The sequence below is a fragment of the Homalodisca vitripennis genome, chromosome 1 (genome assembly GCF_021130785.1).
Source record: "Homalodisca vitripennis isolate AUS2020 chromosome 1, UT_GWSS_2.1, whole genome shotgun sequence".
NCBI lineage: Eukaryota > Metazoa > Arthropoda > Insecta > Hemiptera > Cicadellidae > Homalodisca > Homalodisca vitripennis.
In genome coordinates this window covers 225,918,673-225,937,390 of record NC_060207.1, presented here as the reverse complement: position 1 = coordinate 225,937,390, position 18,718 = coordinate 225,918,673, and the positions used below count along the sequence as shown (strand labels likewise).

At 34.0% G+C, this 18,718-nt stretch overlaps 1 protein-coding gene across 1 annotated transcript; it reads right to left on the bottom strand.

Annotated features, from left to right (window-relative positions):
* Positions 1 to 975: 975 nt before the first annotated feature.
* Positions 976 to 15,922, bottom strand: LOC124353099 (flavin reductase (NADPH)-like). The gene is made up of 4 exons (XM_046802922.1): positions 15,609 to 15,922; positions 8,645 to 8,809; positions 5,965 to 6,054; positions 976 to 1,738 (listed from the first exon to the last, which is right to left on the bottom strand). Exons 1-4 carry the CDS (start codon positions 15,679 to 15,681, stop codon positions 1,452 to 1,454), a joined length of 615 nt encoding a protein of 204 aa, XP_046658878.1. The 5' UTR covers positions 15,682 to 15,922; the 3' UTR covers positions 976 to 1,451.
* Between the last annotated feature and the right edge of the window lie 2,796 nt (positions 15,923 to 18,718).

Genomic DNA, 18,718 nt, shown 5'->3' with positions numbered 1-18,718 from the left:
AAATATATAGGAAATTTCCCATGATATTTTATGTTAGCATTAGTTTTGTATTGAAGGTACAAAGTAAGGACAGTTTGTGGTAACAAATTAAATTAAATTTTCTCTATAAAGTTTAAACCCATGTAGGTTTTAAAGAAACTAATAGTGTTGGTTACCAAACTCTAAAAGGAAAAAACAAATCTCAAATATATTTGAAAATAAAATATTTAAAAACATACTTAAATGGGGAATCAAGTTAATGTTTATTCATGAATCAGAAACCGGAATTTTTTTTGGTAAAATATAAATTTTTAGTGAAATAAAATACAAAGGTATTTACTGAAATTGTTATGTTTCTAAAACATATAATATGGATGTAGTATCAGAATATATAAAAATTAAATGAAAATATATTTAAATTTACTTTTCCGAAATCTAAATGCTCTTGATTGTTCTTAAAACTAAAAAAAATTAATCATTAAAACTCATAATTGTAAAAGTAAGACGTGTAGGCCTATTGATAAAAATGGGAATTAAAAAAAAATCATGTTTTTATGTGATATAAAATCAAATAATTTATTTTGTACCTAAAATTGAAAGTACCCTTATTCAAGGACGTAGTCAGCAAGGGGTCCGGGTCCCCCTTTTTTCAGCCAGCACTTATTATTATTTAAATAATTCAGTATTACTGACATGTACTGCTAAAAGATCGCTCTCAACAATGAAACAAGAACAGGTCAAGAACCTTTTAAGGAACAAAATGGGGAATGAGCGGTTGACTGCACTTGCCTTACTTTCTGTCCACTACAGAAAAATATCAGTCGTCTTGACACCCAAAATGTTTTCCAGGCTACAATCTTGCCCTTATTGTGTCAAACTAAGCTATCATATGTGTGTAGATGAGTGGTTTAAGGGCTAATAATTTAACACAATCATAAACATAATGGAATTCTACAGAACCTTAATAAATGCTTGAAAACAGCAAAATACAACATGTAATACATAAAGGCAGAAATTTGTATATTTTGATTCCATTATTTTACTTACAATCACATACATTTCATCGATATACATTTCATTTTACATAGTCTACTTAATTCATACTTAAACTAGCACGCATGTCAACATTCTGCCTTCTATAACCAAGTTCGCCAAGGTTTTTCTAAACTACACTCCACAAAATATTTAATCACAAAAATCTTCATTTACTTAAGCATTATTTTTATTTATGTTTCATATTGAACTTGTACTGGTAAATAAACACCTTGGCACATTCAAAGTTTTTACCTTTTTAGCCACAACAAATATTTTTCTTCGTATTGGCATTACACCATTGCATACGTTACGTCTAGCATTATTTTGGACAAATTTAACATTTTTATTTACAAAATATTCAAGAAAAGAGTGCAATTTTCATTTAATCAAAGTTAATAGCTGTGTCTTTCAATACTTTGTCTAGCTATTGTTTGCTGTTATCTTCGAGGATTGCTGGCGATTCCAACCGCTTTTTGGAAGTGTTCTGGCTTTGTCAGACTGTCCACGAAGAACTGGGCCAGGTCGTATTTAGAAACGGTCGAGTATCTCGGATTTGCGTCGTGTTGTACGATGTAACCGGTGGAACGTTGGTCACTGATGTAGGCGGCGTTGACAGCAACCCACTGTAATCCACTTGTCTTCAGGGCCTCGAACATCCTCCTGTGGTCGGCAGTGACTTCGTGGTACATCACTGGCACCTTCTTAGGGTCGTAGAATAAGAACACTGCAACAGTTGGGTGTTAGAGAGTTTAATGTGTAAAAATGCACCATAGGTAAAAAGTGGCTAGAAAACTTCACTAAATAAAATAAAACCATATGTATTAGCTTTTTGCAATAGTAATTTGAACATATAGCAATTTATAACAAAGATTACAATCTGAATCAAAATTTGACTAAACTATGTTTCCTGCTGAATTTGATAAGTGTTTTAGATTAGGATAATTAGAATTTTATTTTTTATTAGTGTGTATATATAATTTTAAATATTTCATGTACTGATTGAATTAGATATTACTAATTTCAATTACAAGTTAGAGAATTATATTAAATGGTTGTATAAATTAAACATTGTATACCTAAATAAAGTATTTTTGTGGTTAACTTAAAACAAAGAGATGTTTACCAGAGTCTTTTTTAATTCTACTTTAATCTAAGATTCCAAAGTAAAAAGATAAGAGTTCGGTAACATGTAATACTTTGACTGGAGAATAAGTGAGTCTGGACGCTTTCAAGGCTCTATTCTTGGACCAATTCTATTCCTTACTTTTGTGGTTGATCTCCTTCCAGTGTCAACACAATAAACTGTAACTTACATATCGGCTGTGATCATGGAGAGGGATTTGCAATCTCTGCATTATGGTGACTATGAGTGCTTGGGTGAGTTGTGCAACTGGTTTCTTACCAATGGTTTGAAACTGAATGAATCAAAATATATTATTAGTTAATGTAGTATGTCAATTGGTTGACTGTGGAGAGCAACATTTCTGTTGAATATTTCACTAAGTTCCACCAAACCGAGCTTTTCTTCCCACACTGAATACTTTGAGAGAAAAAAATTGAATTTGATTGCTTACGCTTAGGATTCAGATCAATTACTTTTCACCAATTATCATAAGAACAGTATATTTTTTTAATTTTCAGAGTGTAATGAAATATAGTTTACTTGTATGGAGCAGCACAAATTTACAAAATTATAATAGAATATTCATCAAACAAAAGAGAACTTTTTGAATAATGTAAAAAAACCTAAGTACCATTTTAAACCGTTATTCACTGTTACCATCCCAAGTTTGTATATTTTTGAAATTTGAAAATATTTTGTAAAAGATCAAGATTTGTTTATAAATACTTGCCAGAGTTTCTATAAAAAAAGACATAATTTTGTTTTGTATCCTGTTCATTCTTTTAGTACACTGGAACAATAGATTTACTACATAATGTGCAAAATAATCAACAAACTCTATAAATTAATAAGTGTAGTATTTAATAACTTATTTAAAAAAAAGTTAATATAGTACATTTACTCCTTCGACGAATATTTTAAACAAAATATTCCTCTAATAATAGAATGAGATGGATAGATGATTCCTGTATTTATAAATGTAAGGTTATCTCTACTATATGATAATTTTATTAATATGAATATTATTTACTAAGACATTTCCTGCTGTAAAATTTGTATTAAAAATAGGGAATAAACATGTTATTATTATTAACAAATTCTACTATTTTTTCCACACAACTAGATAACACTTGCACAATTATGATTTATATTGGTATGAAATTGTATTGATGATACATAAATAATTCAAGTATGAATTTTGAACAGTGGCCTAACTAAGAGGTGGTGGGTTTTAAGAGCTCTACAAAATTTAAAAAATGTGTTTAACCTAAGAGCAATTCAACTTGTTGGAAATGCAACAGTTAAGTGTTTTAATTCAAATCGGGCTTATATATTTGATTTAAATTTAGATTTATTCCATTCCCTTAGTACTGTGTGCTCTTTCTCCTAATTACATCACCGATTAGTACTTACCTGAAAGAAATTAACCATTTATGACATACTTTACTGAAATCAGAGTTAACAACAAGATAAGGGGATAAGGGAACTGACACCTGATATGTTGATGATGTCATCTACACAATGTCAATTGCTTGCACAATACACTACAGTGTAAAATTGCAATACAAAAGTTAGCCCCGATCGCTGAATTACACAATAAAACAATCAGTTATGCTAAAATGAATTTTATTTGCCAATAAGTATGTTCTGGGGTTACTGTGAATATTGGAATGGTTTTTACACCATAGATTAATGCTAAAAATAGTTTTTTGAACAAAAATATATCATGTAATATGATTTTTTTTTATCAGAAACAGTTTTTTTAAACTAACTAAACTTATATCTTATTCTTTCTTTGAAGGTTATTTTTGACGATGGAAGGATTGTTAAGGAAACGATTTTTCCGGACATTTGCCATCGTTCAGTGAAGATCTCGAAACGTAGTGTTACTGATTTCTTGTTTCACTGAACGATGGCAAATGTCCGGAAAAATCCTGTTTCATATCTTATATTATATCAAAACTAAACATATTTAGTAGATCATAAAAGTTTGTTCAAACTCTCTTTAACCGAGGGTATCATGGGTTTGATTCCCGGGGGTATGCCAGTGGGTTTGGATTGTTTTTACTTTAAAGTGTTTATTATAATCAATTTACCCTAGAATTGGCTAATGTTTTGTGGAGTCTTTTAATCAAGATTGTTTAATATTCGATTTATTGGCATTTGAATACAGTTTATCACAGAATCTGTATTTCATTACACTTGGATAGATATACTGAGTATTTTGATATAAGATACTTAAGATTTACATAAACAAACAACATTTTAACAAATGATAAATTAACAAACAAAAAAGCACACTACATTATTGCTTCATTATTGAAGTTTAATAATTTCTCTGAAGTTTGATGTTGGTACTTTTTGTTCTTTATCTCTTTAACTGCAATCTAGTAGTCCTCCTTCGTAGACTAATGGATATAGTCTCGATTCTCTAACTGAGAGATCACAGGTTCAAATCCCGGGGAGGGCCAATCATGTATAGACATGATACAGTGTGTGTACTTTGACAATATAAAAACCAGTGTACAATACGTCGAAGCCGGCATAGCAAAAGCTGAGGCTTAAAAGAGAGAGAGAAAAAAAATCAATGCAATTATCTGTTTTCTGTTGTTGTTGGCTTGTCATTCGAGCTATACATTTTATTCCACGGCATAGTTTAACTAGTGTTTGTTTTGGAAAAAGATTTGTGAACAAGTCTTTCAGTTTTTCGCTGTTCACAGAAAACTTGTAACATTTTCTTTTGAACTTATTGTACTATTTAAAACTATAAGAAATTCTACATAACAGAGTTTGTTTTTTATTTCTTTTGTAATGTATAAGTTGCATAATTTGTAAATTTAATGTGTTTTAATTAAATTTTACGTAAAATGTAAGTTAAGAAAACAAATTTACAACTAAACTATGTTAATTTACATATTTCAACTCCTTTACATGTAGAAAACTTTTTACTATGTGTTCAATACTTTTGAAATTTGTTTTGTTGAAAAATGATATTTTTTTATTGTAATGTGTTTCTTAAAAAACAAACTTCTGACTTAGCAGTTAAAATTAAATAAAAATACACATTAATTCAGTAAAATTATCATGATTCTTGTAGTAGACCAAATCATTTCCTTCAAATTGCAGTTTATTTTTTAATTAATAATTTATATTTTGATATTTAAAATAAAACATACACTTTCTGATAACGAATAGCTTAGAATTATAGCTATGATGTAATACATTTTACATACCAGCAACTTTAGTTCAGATCCAAGCATTGTTTTTGTTCTACAAATAACTAGAGTGCCTAAATGGTTAAAAAATAATTATAATTATGATAGAAAATAGAAGAGTATTCCACTGTGAATTAAACAGTACGTAACATAATGGGGTAAGTATGAAAACTATGTTTTATGAATTTTTAAATATTTTTTGCAAACATGCCAAAAATACCTTTCCATTATACAGGCTCACTATTGCCATTTATAGGGTTAAAATACCATTTTGGTAGAGAGGACTCCCTGTAAAAAGACGCTCATTTAACATTACTGCAATAGAAACTACTACGCTAGTGAAGATGCTTAAAGACTTGACTTTGGAAACATTACATTTTATGTAATGATGAAGACGTCAATTTAATACTAATGTGTACTTAGGAAATAAGGTAAGAGTGGCTTTCACATGGAGTGAAAATTGTCTTTGGTAGCTGTGGGGATGATTGGGAATGGGCGTTACATTTAGGTGACCATGCAGCCACAGTCTAGAAATATTTCCAGCATTCCATACTAACACAATATTGTCAAAATAGTTTCACTAGTGTTTAAACGACTATTGTGTATACATACATGATAGACAGACCGAGACTACACTAATGTTTAGTGCCTTCATCCCTGCTATTATGTTTTTCAGACCATCCGACATCACTGTTGTTGGACCTAAAATCATTAAAACAATATAATTATTAAAACAAAGTCAACGCTTTTTTTCGTAACACAATGTTATTTTAGAAATTGAAAACCTTATTTGATAAGGTTTATTTGTAATTAATTAAATAGTAGCCATATGAAATACCTACTATTGTTTAAGTGTTTGAAAAACAAGAAGCCCAGCACAGACGTAGCCAGCGAGGGGGTCCAAGAGGTCTGGACCCCCCTAAATTTTTAATTTTTTCAATTACTTTTTTAGTAAATGATTATTATTATTTAAACAATTCAGTATTACTGATATGTACTGCTGAAAGATCGTTCTTAACAAAGAAACGGGTCAAGAACTGTTTAAAGAACAAAATAGGGCCTTAATCTCTGTCCACTATGAGAAAATATCAGTTATCTGGACCCCCCCAAATTTTTTTCTTGGCTACGTTCTTGAGGCCTAATAAGAAAAGGTTGCATTTACTACACCTTTAATTTGTTTCTGAATAGTTTTCTTCATGGGATCATTTTGAAACTTAAAATTAAATTGATTGTTCAGAAACATAAAATTTTACTTGTATTCATAATTTTATAAAGAAATGAATATAGGAAATGTATAAATTTCATAAACACCACTCAATGAAAACTTTAGAATTTATGAAATAAGTGATCTGAAAAGGCGATAATCAATATTTATTCTTTCATTATCTCTGACTGAGATAACGATAGTAAAGTGTATTATTTAAAACCCATCATAAAGTTGATAAGATAAATAAATTTATGCTGTAAAAACAGCACAAGGTAACAGTGATATGGCTATTATGTCTTGCCAATCATAATTCTAGAAATTATAAGTAAAATCTGTAAAATTTTTTACATATTTATTATACTTGCATGATTTAAAACTAGTATGAATTGACATAGCTGCCTTGAACAACCAAGATGTGATATGAAACTCGATACGAATTTTGTATTCTAAGATATCCAAGGAATGATAATATTGTGTGCAATAAACTTGGTGCAGAATTTCCTATCAATAAACTGATACAATTGAGTGTGAAAGGGCCTGACCAAAGTAATGTCTTCATGGTATTTCTTGAAGAATTATTCTTACAGAATTATTTGTAACTTTGCTGCCTTTTGATCCCAAAATCAATAGGGCTCACTTCATTGGACCAAGAACAACCCATGTCCCAAGTTTCAAATTTGTGCGACCTTTCTATCAAGAGGTCTCACAGATTACTGACAATGAGATGATTTTAAGAAGTCCCTGTTGGGTCTTAAGAATACATTGGTCATGGTTATCAAATGTAGATCATATTGAGTTTACAATATACATTGGGCATCAGTTTGAACAAATGTTCTTGGTACACTGCAAGCAATATGGGATAAAGCTGCTGCTATTTTGTCATATTTAGCAGCATGTCATTGTTACCACCTCATGGTATCTTTGGAGAGAGAAAAAGTATACCTTCAATGAATCACTAAATAATGTTCATTAATTGATGGGAATTGAGTTCACAGCAAAGTCTGAGGAACTCATTTTCTTGCCTACTTCCAGGTTGACATGAAGGGTTCAATTCCTTAAAAGCATGCTCCTCTTTTATATTGGTGAAAAATTCAAGCAGTCCTCCAAGAAAATTTTCCTCATTGAGGCTGAACATTGCCCATCTGTGAAACTTAAAATGTGTTTCATAGATCCATTTTTAGATTTTAGCAGAACATTGATGTGCATTTTTCTTGAAATCTTCTTAGGTTTATATGTATTTTATTAATTAGCATGTCTGGTAATTTTCAGCCTTTAGTACATAGAAACCATAATATCTGAATTTATTATGCCTGTCACACTTAACTGTGGCCAGTTGGAATATTTTCTCACCTAGCAATTTGGTCATAAAATACAAATATAATATTTTTAACATGACCAGGTTACATATTCCATAGCCTCATGGTACGTTGTAAACACTGGTTTAAAACCATATACACTTGCTTGTTTACTTAATTATTAGAATACTAATGTGTTACAATATATACATTAATTTAACATTACTTATTGTAATAATAGTTAAATAATTTTAAGACAACAACTCTTCTTGAATCATTTGTGATGTTAATGATTGGTATAATGATGCAGAACTTTGCCACAGTATCATCTTACTGGGAATTAATGTGTACTTTAAAGTAGATGTTTGTTTTCTAAAGAAGTGCTCCTTATATCTCAACCCAGACTTATTCTTAGTTTTTATTTTGTATCACTGCAAATTTGGTAAAAACTTTCATCAGAAAGATTCCAATCAGATAACATATAAATGTCTTGCATCTAGTAGCAGATACAATACATCCATCCATCCATGACCTCATTCTTGATATCCAACAAGAGTTTTATCAGCTAATATTTCTAAAAATGCTGTTTTCAATATTTTTTAATTGCTTGACGTATATATTACTCAAGTCTAAGTTTCTTTATATATATATAGGGTTCTTTCTTTGAACACATGACTTCTATTTTCTGTTTGATAAGATCCTTGCACAGGCCAGTGGCTCATGAGTACGGACAGAATAAGGCTTAAAAGGGGATTGGTCTCTCCTTAAAAAAAAAATATTTATCACTTACCTAAGTGGTTTCTTGTTCCGAGAACCACTATTACTGCGTCTTGCCCCTCCAAAGTGCGTTTAACGTCTTCAGCATGTAAAACATCACCCTTGATAACATCAACTTTTCCATTATATTCTTTTGGTAATTTAGTTGGATCCCTTAAAAGGGCTCGAATTTTCAAACCTGGTAAAAGCAAATTTTACTTTAATGTAATGAATGGTTAATATAATATATTATGTTTATATTAATACAAAACATATTTAATTGATATTATAGATAAGTTTATGTACATAAATATAACAAAAATCAAATGGAAGAATAATATGAAATGTTAATTTTGAATTTGAAATATACAGATTAATTTATTGTAAAGGTTTACAAAAGTCTCGGATTGAGTAGAATTTTGAAAAACTATCTTCATATATAATAATATGCAAGATATCTTAGATTATTAGTATCAATCGATTTATGATGAAGGTCTGTAAGGAAATAAATCTAATTATAAAACCATGTTTAGTGTGGAAAAGTAACTAAAATTGAAAAGTTTTGTTTTTATTACCTGAGTTATGTACTGGTATGTGAAAATACACCTTTACGATGAATAATAAAAACCTTTTGGGAGAAATAATAAGAGAGTCGGAAGAGGTGTTCCCAATTCTTGTTTCTCACAGCAATTTCTTCTTTGTTTAAAGTTTGGGTACTTTAGTATTATCTGGAGGCTACTATTGTTTTAACAGTTTTTGTTACCAAGGTTCTAAAAACTACAGTAATTTGGTATTATCTGAAGGCCATTATTTTTTAAACAGTTTTTATTTCTGAGAACTTAAAAAGCTATTGTACTTTAGTATTATCCAGAGGCCACTCCTCACAGAGGGCAAACTACACTATTATATAAAAGAAAAGGCTTTATTCGGCTCAACTTAAAAAATTAAATGTCATTATGACGATCGGTTTATTTTTCTGCTTCCCAAAAGGAAGCGATGTTGGCGAGAACGAGGCCAATCTGTCCCTATACATCGCTTCCTTTTTGGAGTAGAAAATAAGAAACAATTGTCATAATGACATGTAATTTTCAAAGTAAATGAAATAAAGTGTGTTCTTTCTAATAATGAAGTCCCAGGTAAGAAAAACTGTTCCGATAATAGTGGGCTCCAGAAAATACCAAAATACTAAAGTTTGTTATAGACAATGAAAGGCTTAAAACGATCATGGAATTTCTTTTACAAAATCCTTTGGAAGGGAATTTGAGGTTCAAACAATGGCAAATGTCCAAAATCCTATTATTCTTAGCAATGTTTGTGTGTATACGATATTACTGAAACTGATATCATAAGAAAGGAAAAGAGTGTTCAAATGTTTATAATGAAGATACCACATGGTACATGTTCAGTCTCACAGGTTAGCCACTGGGCAATGAATTTGAAATGCAATTTATAATTTGAGGCTAAAATTTAAAACTGTGTTTAAAATAGAAACATGTCTTTTCACTTCAGAAACTTAAGATTTTAGTATATTAGTATGAGTAAATAGTTAGTTATACACTAATTGTGTTGCTAATTGTCTGCTTATACTAATAGTGTAACAAAGTATTTTTGGAGATCTAGTCAAAATTTCCTAGGATTATTAATTTAAGAAGTGTTATCTAAAATACCAATTCATTTTAGAAATTCACATACAGTAATTAAGCAATGTCATAATTTTGTTATTTATTGGCAATTTTTTAATTCTTTTTTAATTTGTAAAAATATAAGTAGTCTATAATTAATGTTATACACTCAAAACCTCCTTCAAATATAAAAAAGTAAAAAAATGTTACAGCGTGACAAGTACAGCGCCATCTAAATAATTTTTTTTACTCCTTTTTCAACCAAATGTTAGTATAAATTAGACTAATATTGTTGTAACACATAATAAAAACTGCAATACTACAGTTAATTGAAATTTAAATGAATAATAAGTTACTATAAGAATATTAGTGTACTACAAGAGAAAAAAATCAATATTCTTGGAATTTTCAGTATTTAGAAAAAACGTTTATTCTCACAAACTATGCATATATATATATATCATATATATGCAAAAATATGATAATATTATGTAGTTTGTTAATTGTTTATATGTATTATATATGCATAGTTTGTGAGAACTATATATATATATATATATATATATATATATATATATATATATATAACTTTTTTAGTTTGTACAGCATTATTATTTTTAATTTATGACCAAATATATCACTATCTATTTATTATTAAAGCTCATTTCATCTTAAATCCAAAAAGATATAAAATATAACCAAATAACTTGAAAAATAAATTTTTTATAAACATATAAAAATCTCTTACGTTTTTAGCATTTTTAATAGGATAACTCCAGTTGAGCTGATAGTGAAAATATGTATAAGCCAATGGTTAATATGAATTGGTATAAAACATGGGTAAATATATAACATTTTAAATTTTTTGTAAATATTAAGATAATAATAATTTTATTTTTAAATACTTATTATAAAACACTACATAGTAGGGTAGAAACATTACAAAATGTTATTAGTTATGGTATACTTTTACTATGCAGGGTGTCCAGTAATGACCAAATCTAAAATTCAAGCACATATTCAAAGGTTTTCAAGCACAAAAATTATAAAATTCAAAGGCTATCAGTCGCGGTTACTTTTGGTTCTTTTATCAGTAACAAACAATTTTACAAGCCAAAATCCAAGTCACGAAATATTCTTTACTTTTCCATGTAACAATAAAGCTTTCTCAACATATTAAGGCCAAATAACACATTTGTGAATTTTAAATAACTGCTTGAAAAGAATACATACCATTATTTTATACGATGCTCAAAGATAGTAGCCCTCCTGTTTAAATTACACTGTTCTTTATACATTATAAACAACATTTTATAATTCGTTATTTAAAAAATCTACATTAAATGAGGTTTTTTACGTAAACCTATAACTTTAAATTGAAACTTCCTTGTGTTCAAAAACCATTGAACTGTAATCGAACCTATAAAATATGATTAAAATTAATTAGATTTAAACAATCCCTATGCTAATGTGGCATTTAATTTTAGTTTAAAACGCTATTTCAGTGTAATGGTACTGATTACAAAAAAAAAAGTAAAAAAACGTAGGCCTATAAAAAAATTAAGATAAAGAACCTAAACCCTAAATTAATGTTTATCTTTGATAACAGTTTGTTTACAAATACATTTTTAATCTCCAAATAGGTAAATGATTCGATTTTTTATTTGAAGTCTGATACAAACCCCAAAAAACACCAGGATAGTTAAAAAACAGTTTTACTGTTTTAAGTTAAAAGAATTTTATACCAGCCCCCCCCCCGCCCCCACCCCACACCCTGCCCACCTCACACCCACTTTCCACCCCACCCCTAAACACCACACCCGCCCCCCCCACCCCACACCACCCCACTCCCTTACCCTACCACACCCCACAACCCGGCCCCCTCACCCCCCCTCACCACCCCCCCACACCACCACCGCCAACACCCCCACCACCCCCAACCTTTATTACTACCCTAACCCCATCACTCATCACCCAACCCACCCGCAACCACCCCGGCCCCCCGCACTCTCCAACCCTAAACCCCCCCCCACCTACCCCCACCCACACACCCCCCCCTACATTACACCCACCCAACACCCCCCCCATAACACCCCACCCACCCCCCCCCCCCCACCATTCCACCACCCCCCGCACACCACACCCCCGCCCCACCCCGCACGCACCCCCCCCCACTACACTCCCCCTCCCCCCCCCCTTACATACCTACTTACCCCACCCTCACCCCCCCTCCCACCCCCCCCCACCCCTACCCGACCAACCCACGGACTCCCACCCCCCACCTGATCACCCCCCACCGCCCCACCTACACCCCCACCCCCACCCCACACCACTCACTCCCCCACCCGCCCCTCCCCCCCACCCACCCCCACCCCCTACACACCCCATTACCCCCTACCCCTACACCCCACGCTCCCCCCCCGCACCCCACACCGCACCCCCTCACACCCCTTCCGTCCCCCCGCCCCCCACCCCCACAACTTACCCCACACCCCCCCCCCCCCCACCCTACCACCCAACCCACTCCCCTTACCTCACAAACCACCCCCCCCCCACCTTACCCACTACCACCCCCCTACCACCCGACCCCCCCCCCCGCACTACCTCCCCCACCCACACACCCCGCCACACACCCACACTACTCACCACCTGCGCCCACACTTTTAAACCCCACCACCACCGCTCACTGCGATACACATCAAACAAACAATACTATTCTAAACCAGTTTTGAGAGTATTAAGGTTAGTTTAATGTGAATTAAGTTTTAATAAAAACAAAATAACTTAAAATAAATAAAAATATATTTTAATAATTCATTTTGTAAAAACGATTTAAACTCAAAATCCAAAACATGGGCTATTCAAATGTTAACCCTTTTAGAAAACATGTGTAAAAGGTTATAAACCTTTAAAATTTTGGGAAAAATTACTAACGATGTATTTGCACCTTTACTCATTGCACAAATTAATTTAAACAAATAAGGCTAATTGACAATAAGTAAAATGACAACAACCATTAATAGTATAGCAAGGGTAAATTAACACCCTAGATTTACTAAAAAAGTGTTGTATTAAATTATATATCTCCAAATAGAATATTAAAATAACTCCTATAGCATCCAATTCTACCCATTATTGATCACATGATCACGTTTTTTTCGTTTACCTTCAATTGGAAACATTTAATATTCATCAGTATGTTTCAAAGAATTGGAACCCTCTTCAACATGTGATTATTAAAACACATATAAGAGTCACATAGGTAATTTATAGCCACTCCGCTCTTCAAATAATACTTTAATTAACATCAAGCTAAAATAAATGCCATCTCGCGCCAAACGTACTTACAACCCATTTTTGGCGACTGCAACGAGAGCGAGTTACTGTTCCAAATTTTCCTTTGTATTCAGGTCAATTTCACATTGTGTGAACATAATGGAACTTTGCTTCATTACCCTTCATTCATGTTAAGACACGGAGTCCACTGCTACCGGCCCCTGTCCAGCCCCAGCCAGACTTCTGTCCAAATGCATACGATCAAATGAAAACCCAACCCATTGTTGCGAGACCAGGTCCGGGCTGGGCTGGAACCGGGCCCGTCACAGTTTGGTGGGTGTCCATTTGATTTGCGTGTATTTCAACTTCATAAAAAGGCCGGGCCGGGTTTCACAACCGGCCTAGCACAGCCCACTGCGCCCTGGGCCGGTTCACACCAGCCCAGCACCGCTGCACTGCGGCCGGCCCGCCTTTTTGTGGAAGTCGAAATACACCAATCAAATGGGACACCCACCAACTGCGACCGCCTTGTCGCTTCCTTCGGGACCGTGAGGGAGGCCGACTATTCCCGCCTGGGCCGGCCGCCGTGGGCTGTGCTTGCTGAGTGAACCCGCCCGGCCGCAGTGGGCGGTGCTAGCCGGAGTGATAACCCGGCCCCGGCCTTTTTTGTGAAGTCGAAATACAACGCAATCAAATGGACAACCCGCTCACTGCTGCCGGCCCGGCACAGCCCGGGAAAAGTCGTGCCCACACCGCACCCGAAAGCCGACCAAGGTCCGTCGCAGTTTGGGGTGTCCATTTGGAATTGCGTGTAATTCGACTTCACAAAAAGCCGGCCGGGCCGCCAGCAGTTGGTAGGGTGTCGTCCATTTTTGATTGCGGTGTATTTCGACTTCACAAAAAAGGCCCGGGCCGGGCCCGCGCAGTGGGCGGGTGTCCCATTTGATTGTGTTGTAATATCGACTCACAAAAAGGCCGGACCGGGCCGCCCTTGCCGCAGTGTGCGGTGCCCATTTGATTGCGTTTATTTCGACAAAAAGGGCCGGGGACGGTTGCAGTTGGCGGGTGTCCTAAGTGATTGCATGTATCGACTTCACAAAAAGGCCGGGCCGTGCCGGCCGCAGTGGCGGGTCTCCATTTGATTGCGTGTACTTCGACTTCACAAAAAGGCCGGGCCCGGGTTCACGTCCGCCTAGCACCGCCCAATGCGGCCGGGCCTTGGGTTCACCCACTAGCACTCGCAGCCAAGCACCGCCCACTGCGGCCGGCCCACCCGGTAATAGTCGGGCTCACACGTACCCGAAGAGCCGGACCAAGGCCGGCCCGCAGTTGGTGGTGTCCATTTGAATTTAGGCTGTATTTCGACTTTCACAAAAAGGCCGGGCCCGGCCGCAGTGAGCGGTGCTGGCTGGAGTGAACCCGGCCCGCCGCAGTGGGCGGGTGTGCCATTTGGATTACGTGTATTTTTCGACAAAAAAAAGGCCGGACGTCGTAGTAGGGCGCCTTTGCATTTAGCAACGCACGGCGTTAAAAAAAATCAAAACTCCCGATTTTTTGTACAAAATACAAGCATAATCCCCGGCTCGTATTCAAGGCAGGTAAAATCAAGCATAATTCCCGCTCTTCCTCCCCGATTTTCAAGCTGCTGGAACACCCTGCTAAGAAAATATATCTTTTTGAGTTTTTAAAACACAAAACCACTGTTCTGTTTCTTTATGATGTCAGACATTTTGTAACAAATAACTACTGTATATTTAGTTGGTGAACCTCTCTTGCATAATTTTAAATGTTGATGAACATCTCTGAGCTGTCAGTGTTGTCTACTTCTAGCCTAATAAGAATGGAAAGCTCGTAAGATACTGATGTATTTTAGTAAACATAGATAATTTACAAACTACAAAACCAGATAGTGCTATTAATCTCATAAGGTCTGTTAATGCACACAAAAGGCATTTTGAATTCAATTGATCATAGTCTAATTTTAAAATTAGCAATGGATATCAAGCTAACCTACTTATTTTAAGTTAATATTAGTACAGTAATGTTAATTATTATAAAATTTTAAGTTAATTGTTAATTATATCCATGAGATTTATTTACCTTTGTCCAAAGCTGCTTTAATTACACAGACACCAGTCATTCCGGTAGCACCAAATATTGCAATGTTTTTCATTTTCTTTTGTCGATACAAAAGAATAAATTGTAAAATTTACTAAACGCGTAATTCACTGCTCATTGCTGTGTTTTGCAACAAGTAACGCAACGTAGGAAGAGGCCACACACGAACTATCTCTGAAGTACCATGATAGTATCAACAATGAGATATATTTCTGCCAACCTCACATCAGCTGTTTACATAGCAAAATACACCAGGTGCTTGCTCCACTGTAATTCTTGCTGTACAGCGTAAGATGTATAAATAGGTCTGCTCTATAAATAGACTGTGCGGGATAACTGACATCACTTGTCAATTATAGCCATCACTGTGAACTAATCAATGTATCGTTGAGAGATTTTCAATGTAACTAAAAAACAGGTGGTAAGTTTAACACTTTAACTCTTTTACTGGTGGTTATTTGTTTATAGTTTTATCTAAATCTTGTAAGTTTTATTTTATGCAAGAATTTCTTGTAACACAATGAAAAACAAAATATTATAACGGTAACGACAATACATTTTAATATTCTCATTTTCTTTTGGGTTTGTAGCAAAAATAGTATTATAAATCTTCCATCTTATTTAAAACAAGACACACACACACACAATAATGCACAAGTAGCAACATAAAAAAACACATTATTGAGAATATTGTATTGAGCTCCTTTTCACCTTCCGCTTAGTCCAGCATCTGAATTTGACACTAGTGCAAATTGACTCTTGGAATCTGAAATCGGACACTGGTGCAAATTGACTCCTGGAATCTGAAATCGGACAATGGTGCAAACTGACTTCTGGAATCTGAAATCTGACACTGGTGCAAATTGACTCCTGGAATCTGAAATCCGACACTGGTACAAATTGACTCCTGGAATCTGAAATCTGACACTGGTGCAAATTGACTCCTGGAATCTGAAATCCGACACTGGTGCAAATTGACTCCTGGAATCTGAAATCGGACACTCGTGCAAATTGAGTGTAATCTACGTCCATCTGAAGAGATCTTTAAGAAATCAGCAATGAAGACGTTATGAACAAACTCTGCATCGTTTTGACATCATAGAACTCACTATGCTACACAGAAGCTCACTCTAGTTACCCAGGAGCTAACAAGTGTAATCTAGGTAAAGGGTATTCTCATTGTCTCATCAGATGCACAATTGAGCACTGGACTGCAGATTCCAGAAGTCAATCCATACCAATGTCAGATTTCAGACGCTGCACTAAGTGGAAGGTGAAATGGAGCTTACCACCATAGCTGTTATAATATATATAGGAAACACTTAATGATGTTTACAATACCAAGAAATCTTATTTTGTATTATTCAAATACCAAACATTATTAATTGTAGACAGTGTACACCATACCATCTGTTGCATGACAGTCTTCATTAAGTTTCAAGATCATTGGCGTTTTTCCAACATCTTCCTGGCGGGATATGGTTCATTTCACTGTTTGAAAAGCTGCTCTGACCTAATTTCCACCAAAAAGTACTAAAACTTGCCCTGTAATCATGTTAGGGGGCTTCCCTCATGGGTCCCTCGCTGTGAGGGATTATCCTTAACACCGTACTGACCTGATGAAGGACACGCACCATCGTAAATTGGATCCTGCTTGTGAAGAGTTTCATGTAAATTTCATATCCACTGCTCAATTTATTTTTGAGATCGTTCACAGACAAACAGACAGAAGAGAAATTTGCCAGCCCTCTTATAGATAAGCTTCACTGACACTCAGCCAATGATTAACTGAGTTGATATGTACCTAGGTATATATAATATAAAAATACATGAATAAAATTAACTATCTTTAAATAAATAAAAACCTAATATTGTTCAACTCTTTATAAATTTTTGTACATCTTCAGTGTACTTAATTAAACACTTAACATACATAAACATTTACAAATTAAATTAAAAAGAAAAAAAGACCAGATAATATACACAGTGTCAGTAATGTATTTGGCGATTCTCTCCTCTCCATAAACAGCTGGTAAATATTTGTTTAATTCTTAATAAGTAAAAAATAAATAGCATTATTATGCTGAATGCCTGTCTATAAATGCTTTTAAACATTTATTAGGAAACAAATTTTGTTGGTCTTAGATGTACTGTGTTTAATTATCCGCCCAACTTTAGATTGACATAACAAATCAAAGACAGTTACAACTGGTTCATTAGCAGGCAGGTCTGTGATGGGTCACGATCCTTTAACACAAAGTCGTAACTGAATGTAATATAACGGTTTAATGGTCGTTTTAAAATAAATTAAAATATTTGTTTGCGATGAAGGTCTAATTCAAGACTTATTAGACAAAATTAGTATTCATGCTATGAAAATTTATAACACTTAATACAATGCTTTAAGTAACAATATTTATATTACTAAACAAATCGTTTTAAACAAATATTAAAAGATTCTATAGGAATCGAAATAGGAAATATTTCAGTTAAACATCTATTTAAATATATTTAAAAGCTTTTGTTTACATTTGTCATTTATTGATTGGGCTTTAACAAATCCTACTACTCATGGGGATCAAAACATTTCATTTTTGTTTGTCTGACTGTCTGTCTATCCGCATGATAACTTGAAAATGAATTGACCTGTAGACTTGAAATTGTGCATGAAGTTTTATTTCTATATGACGAGGAACACTGAGTTTAATGATGGTGCAAGTCACTTCATGGAATTTGGCCAAGCGTTAACGAATATTGTTACATTGGTCTTATAAGTAACCACGATGGCAACAAGAAAATAGTGGAGTAAATAAATCTTTAAACAAGCTCTATACACCCACACGAGATTCTAACATGTTACATATTAACACATGTAGCCTAACTATCCTAACACATATAACATCATTTTAAGTGACTTGGTGTGTAGAATTTTATTATTTAAACACTGGTATATAACCCAATTTGATGAACAAAAATCCGAATGTATCATGTGGCAAGACATGTTGAGGAAGATTTGATATGTAGACATTGCTATTTAAATTTGTGCTTAACAATGTGTTGTATTCATTGGGATTAAAGAAAACTTCATTGAG

Coding starts and splice junctions, on each gene's coding strand:
- LOC124353099 (XM_046802922.1), bottom strand. CDS start 15,681: ATGAAAAACATTGCAATATTTGGTGCTACCGGAATGACTGGTGTCTGT. Junction 6,055..8,644: donor CGGAACAAGAAACCACTTAG/GTAAGTGATAAA, acceptor TAATGATTTTAG/GTCCAACAACAGTGATGTCG. Junction 1,739..5,964: donor AGTCTCGGTCTGTCTATCAT/GTATGTATACAC, acceptor CAACTGTTGCAG/TGTTCTTATTCTACGACCCT.